The 14,336-nt window shown below is 36.7% G+C and overlaps 1 protein-coding gene across 3 annotated transcripts in view; it reads right to left on the reverse strand.

Moving 5' to 3' along the window:
* SBF2 (SET binding factor 2) overlaps nt 1-14,336 on the reverse strand; it is a 474,770-nt gene that overhangs the window by 216,591 nt on the left and 243,843 nt on the right. For all 3 annotated transcript variants that reach the window (XM_035722821.1, XM_035722820.1, XM_035722819.1), the window contains exons 4-6: nt 11,066-11,188; nt 9,557-9,667; nt 7,554-7,659 (exon numbers count right to left, since the gene is read on the reverse strand). In XM_035722821.1, coding sequence (XP_035578714.1) covers nt 7,554-7,659; nt 9,557-9,667; nt 11,066-11,188 — 340 coding nt within the window. The remainder of the gene's footprint in view (nt 1-7,553; nt 7,660-9,556; nt 9,668-11,065; nt 11,189-14,336) is intronic.

The raw sequence follows: 14,336 nt of genomic DNA on the forward strand, positions 1-14,336 counted from the left end.
AAATCATTTTAGTCTGTGACTTTAAAAATGTGAAATAAGGGGCGCCTGGGTGGCTCAGTCGGTTAAGCGTCTGCCTTCGGCTCAAGTCATGATCCCAAGGTCCTGGGATCGAGCCCCGTATCAGGCACCCCACTCAGCGGGGAGCCTGTTTCTCCCTTGCCTGCTTCCCCTGCTTGTCTCTCTCTCTCTCTCTCTCTGTTAAATAAAATAAAATCTTTAAAATAAAACAATCTTACTAACATTAAAAAAAAACAAAAACAAACCCCCCCCCGCAGTTTTCCACGCGTAAGACACAAATCTTCAGGTAAACAAAAATAGTTCACATAGGCTACTAGGAACAAAGAAACAAATAAGATGGCAAGTAAGAGATGAAGGGTGATTGACAGGAAATTATGGGGTGATGGTAGAAGTCCACATAATTATTTCAGGCAAACACAGAGACATCTCAAACTATGAAAAACAAATTCATTATCCTAACAATCCTTGGAGAGAAGAACCAAGGAAATGCTATCATTAGATTCAGACCTTCCACAGGAAAACTGGTCAAGGCTACAAAAGAATCTTAGTCTTATCTGCTTCCTCTCTGTGCTTTATAAAATCCACCACCACCATCTCACCCCCAACCCAGGTAGTGAACTCTGATAATGGTCTAATATTGGCCTTCAACAACAGTCCAACCAAAATGACCGGTGATAAGAACATGCCTTTAGTCAGAATTATCAGTACCACATGTTCTGGAAACTACAACTCTGCACATGGCGCTGTTTTAGAGGCATCCTTCTTTCTCCTTCCCTTTCTTATCTTTTCCTTATTTTTTTCCTTGAAAAATTAAATTTTGAATATGTAAGCAAAAGATAATTCAGCTCAAACATACCAGAGAGTAAAATAATGAAATCTGATCTTCAAATGACTAATAATCATACATCCTGGCACACTTCATCCATACCTAGAACATCTAATGAAATAATGATTGCCATTTTCTTCATGGCTAATATATTCACTCATTTATTCAAAAAATATTAATGTCTTCTGAGTCCAAGGTACTATGCCAAATATAGAGGACACACAGAATAGTAAGATAAGAAAGTTCTTAAAGCTCACGGTCTTATTAACGCCTTATTAATAAATAGGGGAAAAGCAGAGAGGAGAATTTCCATACCGTCCCTGAAGACATCTGGGAATCAACATATCAGCCCTGTACTGCCTATTTCTAGACTTCCTATTGTCTGAGGATAAAATGTCTAATTTGTTCAAGCACTGTACTTTTAAAAAAATAAAAGTTAGGTATAGATATAAAAAGTTAAAATAGTTTTATAAGTTTAAGATTTTATTTATTTATTTGAGAGAGAGAGAAATAAAGAGCACAATCAGGGAAGAGAAGCAGGAGAGGGAAAAGCAGACTCTGTGCTGAGTGCAGAGCCCAAGGCAGGGCTCAATCCCAAGACCCTTGAGATCACTACCTGAGCCGAAATCAAGAGTCAGGCGCTTAACTGACTGCACCACCCAGGCACCCCTAGTTTTATAAGGTTTTTAAAAAATATTTTTATCAAAAGATTAAACACAAAAATAGAAAATCATACAAATAAAATGGATGGCTTAAGGAATTATCTTACAAACACTACTTAAGTCGACAAAGAGAACTTTGCCAGCAACCCTAAAGGCCCCTTCCATGTGCCCCCAGTCAGAACTACCTCTCTACTGCCATAAGTTACCCTTATCTTGACTTTATCCTATTAACCATTTTCCTGATTTTTTTCTATAGTTTTATCACCCAGACGTGCATTCCTAGACACTACAGTTCAATCTCACTCTATTAAAAAGGAGATTTTTAAAAAGATTTTATTTACTTATTTGAGAAAGAGTGAGAGTGAGAGTGAGAGAGATCATAGAGGGAGAGGAAGAGGGAGAAGCCGACTCGCTGCTGAGCAGAGAGCCTGACACAGCACTTGAACCCAGGAACCTGAGATCACAGCCTGAGCCGAAGACAGACATCCAACTGACTGAGCCACCCAGGAGCCTCCAAAACGGGATGTTTTAAATCTCCTTTAATCTAGAGGTTACTCCTCCATTCCTTTCCTTTCCTTATAATTTATTTGTTAAAGAACCTGGGACATTTGACCAATAGACTTTTTGCAAACATAGATTTTTTTTTAAGTTTTTAATTTTAATTCCAGTATAGTTAACATACAGTGTTATATTAGTTTCAGGTGTACAATGCAGTGATTCAACAATTCTATACATTACTCAATGCTCATCATGATAAGTGTACTCTTAATCCCCTTACCTATTTCCCCCATCCTCCCACCTACCCCTCCCCTCTAGTAAACATCAGTTTGTTCTCTATAGTTACGAGTATGTTCCTTGGTTTCTCTTTCTTTTTTCCTTTGCTTGTTTCTTATATTCCACATATAAGTGAAACCATATAGTATTTGTCTTTCTCTGACTTACTTTGCTTAACATTATACTCTCTAGCTTCATCCATGTTGTTGCAAATGGCAAGGTTTCATTCTTTTTTATGGCTGAACAATATTTCCTTGGGGTGTGTGTGGGTGTGTGTGTGTGTGTGTGTGTGTGTGTATATATATATATATATATATATATATATATATACACACCACATTTTCTAAGAACCTAGATTTTGACAATTGCAATCTTGTGTAGTACACTATGTTCTCCTATCTTCTGTATTTTTTGCAATCGGATTTAATTCCTCCGGCAAAACTACAGGTAGTGTTTGGCAAGGCTAGATCTATTTGTTTTCCTTCCTATGATAATACTTGTTGATGCTCAGATCTTCATTTACTAAAGACTGTAAAATGATCTTCTAGTACTATAATTTTTTTCATTTATTGATAGAACACTTTTAAAAAGGGACAATTCCCCTAATCTACTATTAGGTTACCCTGTACTGCAATTCATATAGACAAGACAGAATAAATGCTGCATTCTTTTCCTTTATTGATAAGTTTTCAAGATAACAAATCATTTCCCTGTCATATTCTAAGGTAATAATTTTTCATTTAATATTATTATGAATTCATAGATTTAAAAATATTTGCTGGGGGAAGCTGAGCGGCTCAGTCAGTTAGGTGTCAACTCTTGGTTTTGGCTCAGGTCAGGATCTCGGGGTCGTGATATTGAGCCCCGTGCTGGGCTCTGCGCTCAGCATGGAGTCTGCTTCAGAATCTCTTCCTCTCCCCCTCCCAACATGCTTTCTCTCTCTCTCTCTCAAATACATAATCTTAAAAAAAATTTTAATTAAAAAATTTTTAAAAGATAAAAATATTTGCTGGGTTTCAACCAATTGCAATTTTCACCATTTATGAAGCTCAAATTATACCATCCTGGATCCATTGCAAGTCTCTTCAAGGTGGCTCCTGAATTCCTTTGACAAGGCCCTAATAATTTTTTCTCTATTGAGCTATAATTCATAGACCATAAAACTCACCCTTATATAGTGTATGTATACAGTTCAGTGGTGGTTAGCACAGCCACAGGTTGTAAAATCATCACCAGTCTCTAACTCTTAAAACAATTTCATGTCTGAAGAGAAACCCCATTCTCAGTATCAGTCACTTCATTGTCCCCTCCCCACCAGCTCCTGGCAACCACTAATCTCCTGCCTGTCTCGATGGATTTGCCTACTGTAGACATTTCATATAAATGGAATTATAAAATATATGGCCTTTTGAATCTTGCTTCTTTCACTTTCACAAAGTGTTTTCAAGATTTGTCCATTTGTAGCATGTATCAACAATCCATTCCTTTTTATGGCTGAATATAATTCCATTATGTGGATATACCACCATTTGTTTACCCATTTATGAACTGATGGACATTTGGGTTGTTTCCATTTTTTGGCTGTTATGAATAATGCTGCTTTGAACATTCATGTACAAGTTTTTATATGAATATATGTTTTCAATTCACTTGTAGAATTTGATATATTTTAACATATATATATATATATATATACACACACATATACATACTGTAAACCATCACCACAATCAAGATAATGAACACAAACATCCCAGATTTTCCTCATATCTCTTTGTAATCCCTCTCTTCCCACCCCCAGGGCAACCAGTGACCTGTTTCTATTACTACAGATTAGACTGCATTTTCTTGAACTTTATAGAAACCAAATCATATAGTATGCATTCTTTTTGGTATGGCTTTTTAAATTCAGCATAATTATTTTCAGATTAACCTATGCTGTATCAATAATTTATTACTTTGTATTGTTTAGTAGCATTCCACTGTATGGATATATCAGAGATTATTTATCCATTACCATCACCATTATCCACTGCCCCTGATGGACACTGATCTTGTTCCCAGTTTTTTACTATTATAAAAATGTGGTTATGAACATTCATGTACAAGTATTTTATGGACAATGTTAAAGCACTTTCTTTAGGTAAATGGAGTGAAAGGCTTAGGAGTGGAATGGCTGGATTATTTGGTTTATTTAACTTTTTTAGAAAGTTAAACTGTGCTCCAATTCACATTCTCATCAGCAGTGAATTAAATATACAATTCCTCTACAACTCTGCCAATATTCAGGCAGCTCTCTGAAAAGCTGGAATGCTGTTTTTCCTCTCCATATGCCCCAAGTTGTGCACCTTCTCCCAACTGCGACAAGCAGTGATGATGGTACAGCAAGTTACCCTTCACTCTTCTTTGTTCTCAGTTGTATCCAAACCATGCTGATCCTGTCAGTGCTTTGAATGAGGTGAGACAGTGTCACCCTCAGGCAGTCCTCCACAAAGCTAGAAAAATGCATGCATCCTCCATTCTTCTCCTTCCCCCTCCCCCAAGGAGAAGCTGCAAGCTGGGGGGGTCCTCTCCCAGCACTGAGCTCTGCTGGCTTAGGGCAGAGGTTGACAGGGTAAAGTGAAATTGCTCTTCTTACCCATTTTAATGTGTCTGTTCTCAGCTTTGTGATCATCTGGGGTATTGCAAATTCATAACTAGATTCTGGAATTCTCATTTGGGTATTTTGGTCAGTATATCATCGTTAAAGCAATGTTTCTGTGGAAGAAAAAGGACTAGGGCTTTTTATGCTGCCATCTTGCTGATGTCACTCCCCAAATTCTCACTCTTGACTGTTTATCTCCTTCACTATTTTAAGCACAATTATTTTTTTTAAAGATTTTATTTATTTATTTGACAGAGAGAGACACAGCTAGAGGGAACACAGGCAGGGGGAATGGGAGAGGGAGAAGCAGGCTTCCCGCAGAGCAGGGAGCCCGATGTGGGGCTCGATCCCAGGACCCTGGGATCATGACCTGAGCCGAAGGCAGACAGACGCTTTAACGACCGAGCCACCCAGGTGCCCCAAGCACAATTATTTTAATATGTGAATTTGATAACTATTTTCTGGGTTTTTATATTGACTATGGTTTCTTCTGTATTTCTTTCATATAGGATTAGTCCTCTTATTTCTGGTTATTTTTGATTGAGTGCTGGGCATATACATATGAAATTCTGTAGACATACTGAAGACCTAGAATACAGGTATCTTGTTCCAGAGAGGAATTTACTTTTACTTGTACTATATGGCTAGAGACAGTAGCACCAAGGATCATGATAATCCATTTCAGGGAACTGAAATGATTTCAAGTTCCACTTCAGTTCCTCAAGGGACCTTGTGTGGACCTTGTCTGCTTGTGATTTACTCATTCCTCGGTTGTGGTCCCTTGTAATCCCAACTCAAAGCAGGAGAGCTTTACAAAGAAATCTCCCTTGGTAAAACCTGAACTCAGTTTTCCCGTTCCCTATGGGATAGCAATACTGCTGTGATCAGCTTTTCAGTTACTTCTTCCAAAATCAACAGATGCTCTGGGAAAAACTGGTCCTAGATGTCTGGCTCACTTCTCTAAGTTTCCTTTAGTATCTTTACTGCCTCTGATGCTTTCAAACAGACGAAGTTTATATTTACATAGTTTTTCAAGTAGTCATTGTTAAGAGGGTTAGTCTAAATTATATAGACCACTGTTACTTGAAGAAAGGTCCAGGTTTTATATATTTATACTTTATCTACAGTAGTTTTTCTCAGTGGGCATGCTACCGGTGTTTCTGAGGTAAAAACTCTTCTGGTACACATACATCATGCATGACAGATGTGTGATATCCCTAGTCCTGGGCACTAAATGCCAATAACATCCCTTCCCTCCCCCTTGTCAAATCATTGTAAAAACCCAAAAAAATAACAGGATTATAAAGCACTCATTAAGATAAAAGGTAGATTACTTTATTTGTGTCATTATTTTTCTGTTTCTCTTAATGGTAAATCTTTGTTTTGATTGACCCTTGTATATAGCCTCTTCTAAAAGTAAAAAAGTCACGTGAATAGTGCTTGGCTAAAATCAACTAAGTCAATGGTTAGTAGGGACCATGGACAGGCTGTAGATAACCCATGAACTCCCTAAAATTATTTCCAAAAGTTTATGGAAAGTATTTAATCAACACGGTAGTCTTTAGAGAACCACCACCAGGGAGAGTTTATCTATTTCACATATTAAGAAAAAAATAGCTTTAAATTAGGACTTAGTTGAAATGACTCAGTGAGTTGTAGAATATTTCAGAGGGGAAAGAAGAAGGGATAGGTAGTTTTTTAGTGTTTGAACCCCTGATATAATGGGAGGAAAACTACTGCTTTGGGATTGGTATCACCATCAATCTTTATTAGGATACTATAAAACTCTGTATATTTACATTAATTTCTTCTGAGGCTTTCTAAATTTGACAATTGAAATCACAGCAGAAGAATAAGGATGGGGCCATTAATGAAAAAGAAGTGATAAATTAGAGAGCTGAGCTAGAAGCAAAATTCAACATGAGACAGAAGGGAAACAAGAGGGTAGAAGTTTTGTGTAAGGAACTAGTAATTCCACGGAGAACATGAGCCCTAGGGAAGGGAAGGTTTCAATGTAACTTAAAAGAAGACAAAGACAGATGGAGGACACTGACAAAGATTGAATCAAAGAGAACGGGACACTCATATGCAGGCCCATATAAAGGACAGTAAGAGGTGAAGTAAATGGGAATCTCTGGCAGCCCCGATCAGAAACATCTTCACCTGAAAGTTCTACTATTCCTTAAACAAAGGACAAGCTGTCCGATGGACAGAATGCACTTTCCTGTGTCCCCCTGCAATTCCTCAGCCTTTCCACTGCTAGAAAATTGGAGATAAAGTTCTGATCCAGATCATGGATTAGAAGGACAGGACTTTTCGTTCCATTTGACAAGGTTTCTACAAAACTAAGTCATCTTAGGAAAAGCAGAATACACTACCTATTCATCTTTTAAAGCAAAAAGAAAATCTGCCTATTTTCTATATGTCTAATTGACTCCACAGCAAAAGAGGTCAGAGTTAAAATTTTTTTAAAAAGAGTAAGTACCATTTAAGATGAGGACCCACATAATTATGTATTTTATATGTCAGATATTTAATCATTAGTTTTTTATTCTCTTGATTCATGTCAGGTGATGTGAGCTTAAAATAAATCCACAAGAGGACATTGACAATGGGAGAAAAGACATACCCAACTGCTGAAACAGGAGAGCCACACTAGTGCCTGTGACAGGAAGACTCTCATGCAAAGGAGTCTGGATCAGCTGTCTATCTCCTGCACCCAAGGAAAACAGCTTCTGCAGAAGAGAGGAAAAACACACACAGAAACATAAATGATTTCTTTTCAGACATTTTCTTAAGACAAAAAAAATCCCGTTAAGTTCAATTTTTAAAAATTTCTTTGAAGTTCAAATTTCGAGCTGTCGATAACCCTATAAGATTCAATTAGCAGATGCCAAGAGTAATAATGTAACCGAAAACATTCAAGTTACACTGTGCCCAAATGAACACGGTAGAAGAAAATTCAGTAATTAGAAAGTTGAAATTGCAATGATGAGATACAAAAATCACTGATAATCATACTTATCTAAAAAATAATAAAACAGTAAAGTCAACATTTTTATGCCAATTATATGTCAATAAAACTTGGAGAAACAAAAACTATATAATATGAACCACATATGTAATATTTATAAGAAGTTCTTCTTTTTTCATTTTTTTTTTCACTTATTTGTCAGAGAGAGCGAGAGGGCACAAGCAGGGGTCGCGGCAGTCAGAGGGAGAAGCAGGCCCCCCCTGAGCAAGACGCCTGATGCAGGACTTGATCTCAGGACCCTGGGATCATGACCTGAGCCGAAGACAGATGCTTAACTGACTGAGCCACGCAGGAGTCCCAATAAAAAGTTTTTTAAATTAAAAAATAAATCAACAAAATGAAGTCAGCATAAATCCCATCATGATAAAGGTCAATGAAACAATTCCACTGCTTTCAAGTTTAGGGCCATTTGTGACCAAATTCACATTTTATATTCTACCCTTGGCGTAGAGGGAGAAGATTGAGGAGGCAGGAGGAAAAAAAAAGGATAAAAACTAAAGAGTAACAGAAGATACCAGGTAAGACAAAAGATAGTTAAAAGGCAAAGGGCAAAGAAAACAGATGTCAGTTTCACTGGAAGTACCATCTCTGTCAGACTGAGGAGGATAAACAATGCAATTTTTAGAAGGCTGTCCTCCTCTACAGTATTACACAAGAATAAGCAAAATAAATGATCAACTAATCAGTTTTAGGGCTTAAGGAGAAGAATCTTTTTTATTTATTTTTTTTAAGTATGGTCCCCTAGAAACATTGAGACAAAGAAGTTGAAGTTCTTATTTTCCTACTTCAAAGTCGAAAATGAAAATCTTTAGACAAACAGGATGAAAAACCCATGACCACTTTGAGAAAGTTTTATTTCAGTAAAAGAATTTAATGTCCTCCTTTAAGGCTAAATATATGACAAAATCCTTGGGAAATTTTAAGGGATAGATTACACTTTTTGGAAAAAATCTATGATTCTGGATGATTATCAACATTATTATTGCTAAAGGTAGCAGACTAAAATAAGAAAAATAAGCACCCTTCTTTCAAAGCTTACATGCAAGCTATTCTATTAAAGATTACCAAGACAGAAAATGGTTTTAGGGTCATGTATAATTGCTGTTATCCAGGGAAATTAATAAATAAATAAACCTATTCAGAAGGAGTCATAAGTGTTACAAAGAATTATTTTGAGAGTTTTTCTTAATGTTATCTCCTAATTTTTATCACTCAAAAATTTTTTGATATAAGTTAATAAAATGAGCCATAACTACATAGAGGAATAAGAAAGGCAGAAAGAATGCATTTAAATGTTCAGCTTAAAAAAGTGTATTTCCAAGAAAATGTAAACTAGAGTTCAAGTTACACAAAATATGACTTCTAATTATGCTATGTGAAAGGTGAACCCTGAGTTAAAATTAACCTCATGACCTAAGAAAAGAATGGAATCTTGGGTCTCTAGAAGGCACACCATAGGGACAATGCTTAACTAAGATCCTCTTCAAAATGAAAATATTTAAGGAATTCTTTTTTTTTCTTTTCTTCATAAATTAAATTAACTGGAGGAGAAGAAAAGAGGAACAGGCCCTCTTCATCTCCCTTTTCATTCTATTTACCTGAGACCCTCCAGCCGCTGGGACAAGGCATGCACACAGGTTTGCAATGAGACTTTCCAAGGAGACATTCAGACTGTCCACATACACAGTGTAGATCAAACCTAGGCAAGCCTGCAAAGAGAAGATGCATGTAGTTTTTTCACGGAAAAAGTAAACATTGAAAATAAATTGCTGTGACATCTGCTCCTAGGAAATTTCCCTTTGAAGCCAGTGAAGTATATTTTACCATGACCACAGAATAAATTTTAAGCAGCAAATGTTATTAAGTTTATTAAATTTTCTTCCTTAACCAGAAGCTCTAAATGAGCTTTTGAGATGAGTTTATAAAAAGCAGAAATCTATAATTTGTAAAACAGGTGCTTGTGCTCAGATAACCACTTTAACAAATTTGTAGGGCTTTAAAACTGTTTTGTCTCTTACTTTGCAAAACTCCAAATTTCAAGATAAAAATTTAAAAATTTTATATTTTTGTGGTTCTTAGAACATTTGTTATACAGAAAAATTTTGTGAACTATTACAGAGGTTAGCAAAATAGAGACAAGATATATAAACACTTTAAGCTCAGAAGAAGGTAGGCAGTAAAGTGAAAGACAAAATGCAATCTTTATGAATGTTTCAGTTTATTAAAATTTGTGACTCTAAAAAATTAGTAATTGTTAGAAGTTACCCATTATTATTGAAATCTTGACATGAAGTTAATTTTTCTAGAATATATATAATCTCAACAATATGGAAAAGTTTTCCAGAAATTTCCAAGTCCTTGGGAAATGTTAAGGTATATTTTATACTTTCCAAAGCAATCTGTGGTTTTGGACAATAATCAATCATTTTTAAAGGTAGCAACTGAAATAAGAAAAATAAGCCCTCTTCTTTCAAAGCTTAAATGTATTAACTAAATAAAAGTTTTTTCTTGCATTTGAAATTCTGAGTGTCTCAAAAAGGAAAATATCAGGAAGTAAGCAATATTTTAAAGCTATCTTGGCAATCAGAACTATTTGAAATTGCAAATATCCATTCTATTTACTTGAGCCTGGTATTCCTCAAAAGAACGGCATGTACTGCATGGAGCACTGGGTGTTATACGCAAACAATGAATCATGGAACACTACATCAAAAACTAATGATGTAATGTATGGTGATTAACATAACATAATAAAAAAAAGAACGTAAATAAAAATAGACAAAGTTGTTATATTACTAACGCATTTTAAATTTGCTATAGGTAATCAAATAATTTCTTTTAGATTCATAAATTTTGGAGTCAGTAGTCATGGGATCTATTTTAAAGCAAACACTGTATATCCTTATAAGTTTAAATAGTCACATTAACTTAGGTATTTATTTCATCCAACATGAACACATTTTTTCAGTTCACACTATATTTATTTCATTGATGAATCCATAAATCAATTTAAAGACATCTTAAATACAAAATCTTGTTACCATGGTTCACTCAAAACAGATTCACACAATAATACAAATCAATAATGACAACTATGAGTTCTTTACCCTAAAAATTTCTGGATAATCTAATCTGGATACCAACACCAGGCTTTTGGGAGCAAACACTTCTGCGGGCTGAATTAAACCAGACACTTCCACTTCACCTTCAATCTCTTCCTTCTTTGTTCCCTAGAAAAAATTGTACTGTAATCAACAGACAGAATTTCCTAGGTTTATAACTCACAAAAAATAGACATATCACACATTTTCATATAATTTACAAAATCCAAAATTAATTATAAAATATAATTTATAATATAATTTATAAAACTCAAACTAAAAATAAAGACACATACTTTGACAGGAATCTAAGAAGCAAGTAAGTAGGCAAAATAATTATAAAGGAAAGGTATGCTTATTTCACTTTTGAAAGGCTCCTTATGCTGCAGATACAAACCACAACTTTATGGGAGCATTTGGTTTCTGAGGGAAGTACTGGAAATCAAAGGTAAAGAAGATACATTCAAATTATTTTAAACAGTTATCCAAATAACTAAAAATGACACTCACTTAAATGGGAAGTCAGTTTTTAAGGAAAGAAAAGATCTGTTTTAGAAGTAAGGCACTAATTTTTTTTTCCTACTTGTCCCAATCTTTCATATCACAAAAGTGATGATCATTTAGGATTCCAAGGCTTACAGAATAATCAATGCTCTTAGAAGTAAAGCCCAACTGGCTCTAAATTCCTTTTGCTCATAAGCAACAATGTTGATGTTCTGAGAAGAGAAAATATCTTTATACACAAAACTAAGTTTCAGAACATACTTACTACCACTAAACTGTACACTTAATAATGGTTAAAATGGCAAATCTTATGTCATGTATTTTTTAGCACAATAAAAACATCTATAATAAAAAATACCTGATATTTCAATGACTAAAAATACTGATTAATGAAATAAGCTTTGAAAAATATTATCATTTATGTGTCAACAAATGTTTCCTGTGTACTTACTGTTCCATAATACTTTAGGATACACTATAAAACTTTTAAGGTAAAAAAAAAAAAGACAAGGTAGTAAAGCATTCAGATTTATCTCTAGACGATATTCTAAGATGCCAGGACATTTTCCCTAACTAGAATCCTCTTCTCTTTCTTTTCCATTAATCAAAGTTCCAGCTCAAAAGTCTATCTTCCCTCCTGAAGTCTTTCCTTTACTCATTTTTCTCCAGTCCTACTTCTCAGCGCAGTTCACCAACATATCATATATCTTCAAACTCATTTCTCCCACCAAACCACTCCTCAAAATGCCACAAAATGCCACAAAATGCCATATCCAACTGCCTGCTTGACAGCTCCACTTAGATGACTAACAGGTATCTTAAACATGTCCAAAACATAGCTCCAGTCTTTCTCCCTGAACTCCATTCCTCCTACAGTATTTTCAGTCTCAGTTCATGGAAATCCTCTTTTCCATTTGGTTGATCAAAAACCTGATTCCGGGGGGTGGAGCAAGATGGCAGAGGAGTAGGAGACCTGGATTTCGTCTGGTCTCAGGAATTCAGCTGAATAGGGATCAAACCATTCTGAACACCTAGGAACTCAACAGGAGATCCATGATAAGAATAGTAACAACACTCTGAACAGAAAAGCGACCACTTTCTGGAAGGTAGGACGTGCGGAGAAGTGAATCCGAGGTGATATTTGGGAGGATAGACGGCGGGGGAGGGGGCCTCCGTCGGCCGCTTCTGGCAAGTGATAGAGCCGCGGAGCACAAAATCGGAACTTTTAGAAGTCGGCTCCGCTGAGGGACGTCGCTCCAGTGGCTAAGCGGCGGGTGGAACCCTCGGGGGACAGTGTAGTCTCAGGACCCTCGGGGTCCCAGAAAGACCGGGGGTGCCTGAGTGCGGCAGAGCTCCCAGGTATCAGAGTGGGGAAGCCGGCTGCAGAGACAGAGCCGAGGCGCAGGCTCTCAGCTCGGGGTTGCCATAAACTGTGATCCGCGGCCCAGTCGGGCCACTGCTCCTCCAGCAGGGACCCAACAAGCGGCAGAGCCGGGGAGACTCCCCTTCCTCCCCCGGGAGGAGCGCGCACCGCAGGGATCTGCTGGGTTTGGAGACTCCACACGGGGTTGGGTGCCAGAGATAGAAACACTCGATCACAGGCCAGGTGAACATGGAGTGCGGCCGGAGACCAGAGAGACAAGAGTGACTGCTTTTCTCTGGGGGCACACTAAGGAGCGGGGCCCTGAGTTCTCAGCTCCTTCGGGCAGAGATTGGGAGGCCACAATTTTCACCCTGGTCCTCCAAAGCTGTACTGAGAGCTTGCAGGGAACAAAAGCTTCTGAGAGCAAACCCGAGCACCTTGCTTAGCCCGGACTCACAAGGACGGGGCAATTCCGCCTCCAGCAAAGACATTTGGGAACCACGGCAACAGCCCCCCCCCCCCCCCCCCCCGAAGATCAGCAGGAACAGCCAGCAAGCCAAGACCAAGTTTACTGACCAAGGAGAACGGGAGAACTCCAGCGCTAGGGGAATACTGCACATAGAATTCATGGCTTTTTTTTACCATAATTCATTAGTTTTTCAAAGTTAATTTTAACTGTCTTTTTTTGAAATTTTTTCCCTTTTTCAAACATTTTATCAATCCCTTTTAAAAAAACATTTTTTTATTTTTCATTTTGAGAGTCATATTTTTATCCCTTCATAGTAGTTACCCTTATTTTTGGCATATATATATAAGTAGTTCTCTCTTTAAAATTTTGAGATACAATTTCTCCTAACAGATCAAAATATACCCTAAATCACTAGTGTATGGCTTTGTTCTAGTCTCCTGCCTGATCACATTCTCTCCCTTTTTTTTTCTTTTTAAATCTTCTTTCTTTTTAAAAACAACTTAACAATTCCTTTTATAAAATCTTTTATAATTTTCATCTTTACAGTCATCTGCCATCCCTTCATTGTATCAACCCTTATTTTGTACACATATAAGTCTTTCTTCCTTTAAAATTTTAGCAGGCACTTTCTTCTAACAGACCAAAATATGCCCAAAAGCTAGTGTGTGGCACTGATCTATGTACTAGCCTGATCATATTTGATCATATTCTGTTTTATTTTGTTTTGTTCTGTTTTTGTTTGTTTTTATCTTTTTCTTTTTCCTTTTTTTCCCCTCTTCTTTTTTTCCCTTTCTTGTCCCCTGGTTTCAGGTCTTTTCTGATTTGTATAGAGTATATTTGCTAGAGACGTTGTTAACCTGTTAGCATTCTGTTCTCTCATTCATCTGTTCTCCTCTGGACAAAATGACAAGACGAAAAAAATCACCTCAGCAAAAAGAACA

This window comes from Zalophus californianus, chromosome 11, assembly GCF_009762305.2.
Source record: "Zalophus californianus isolate mZalCal1 chromosome 11, mZalCal1.pri.v2, whole genome shotgun sequence".
NCBI classification, from domain to species: Eukaryota; Metazoa; Chordata; class Mammalia; order Carnivora; family Otariidae; genus Zalophus; species Zalophus californianus.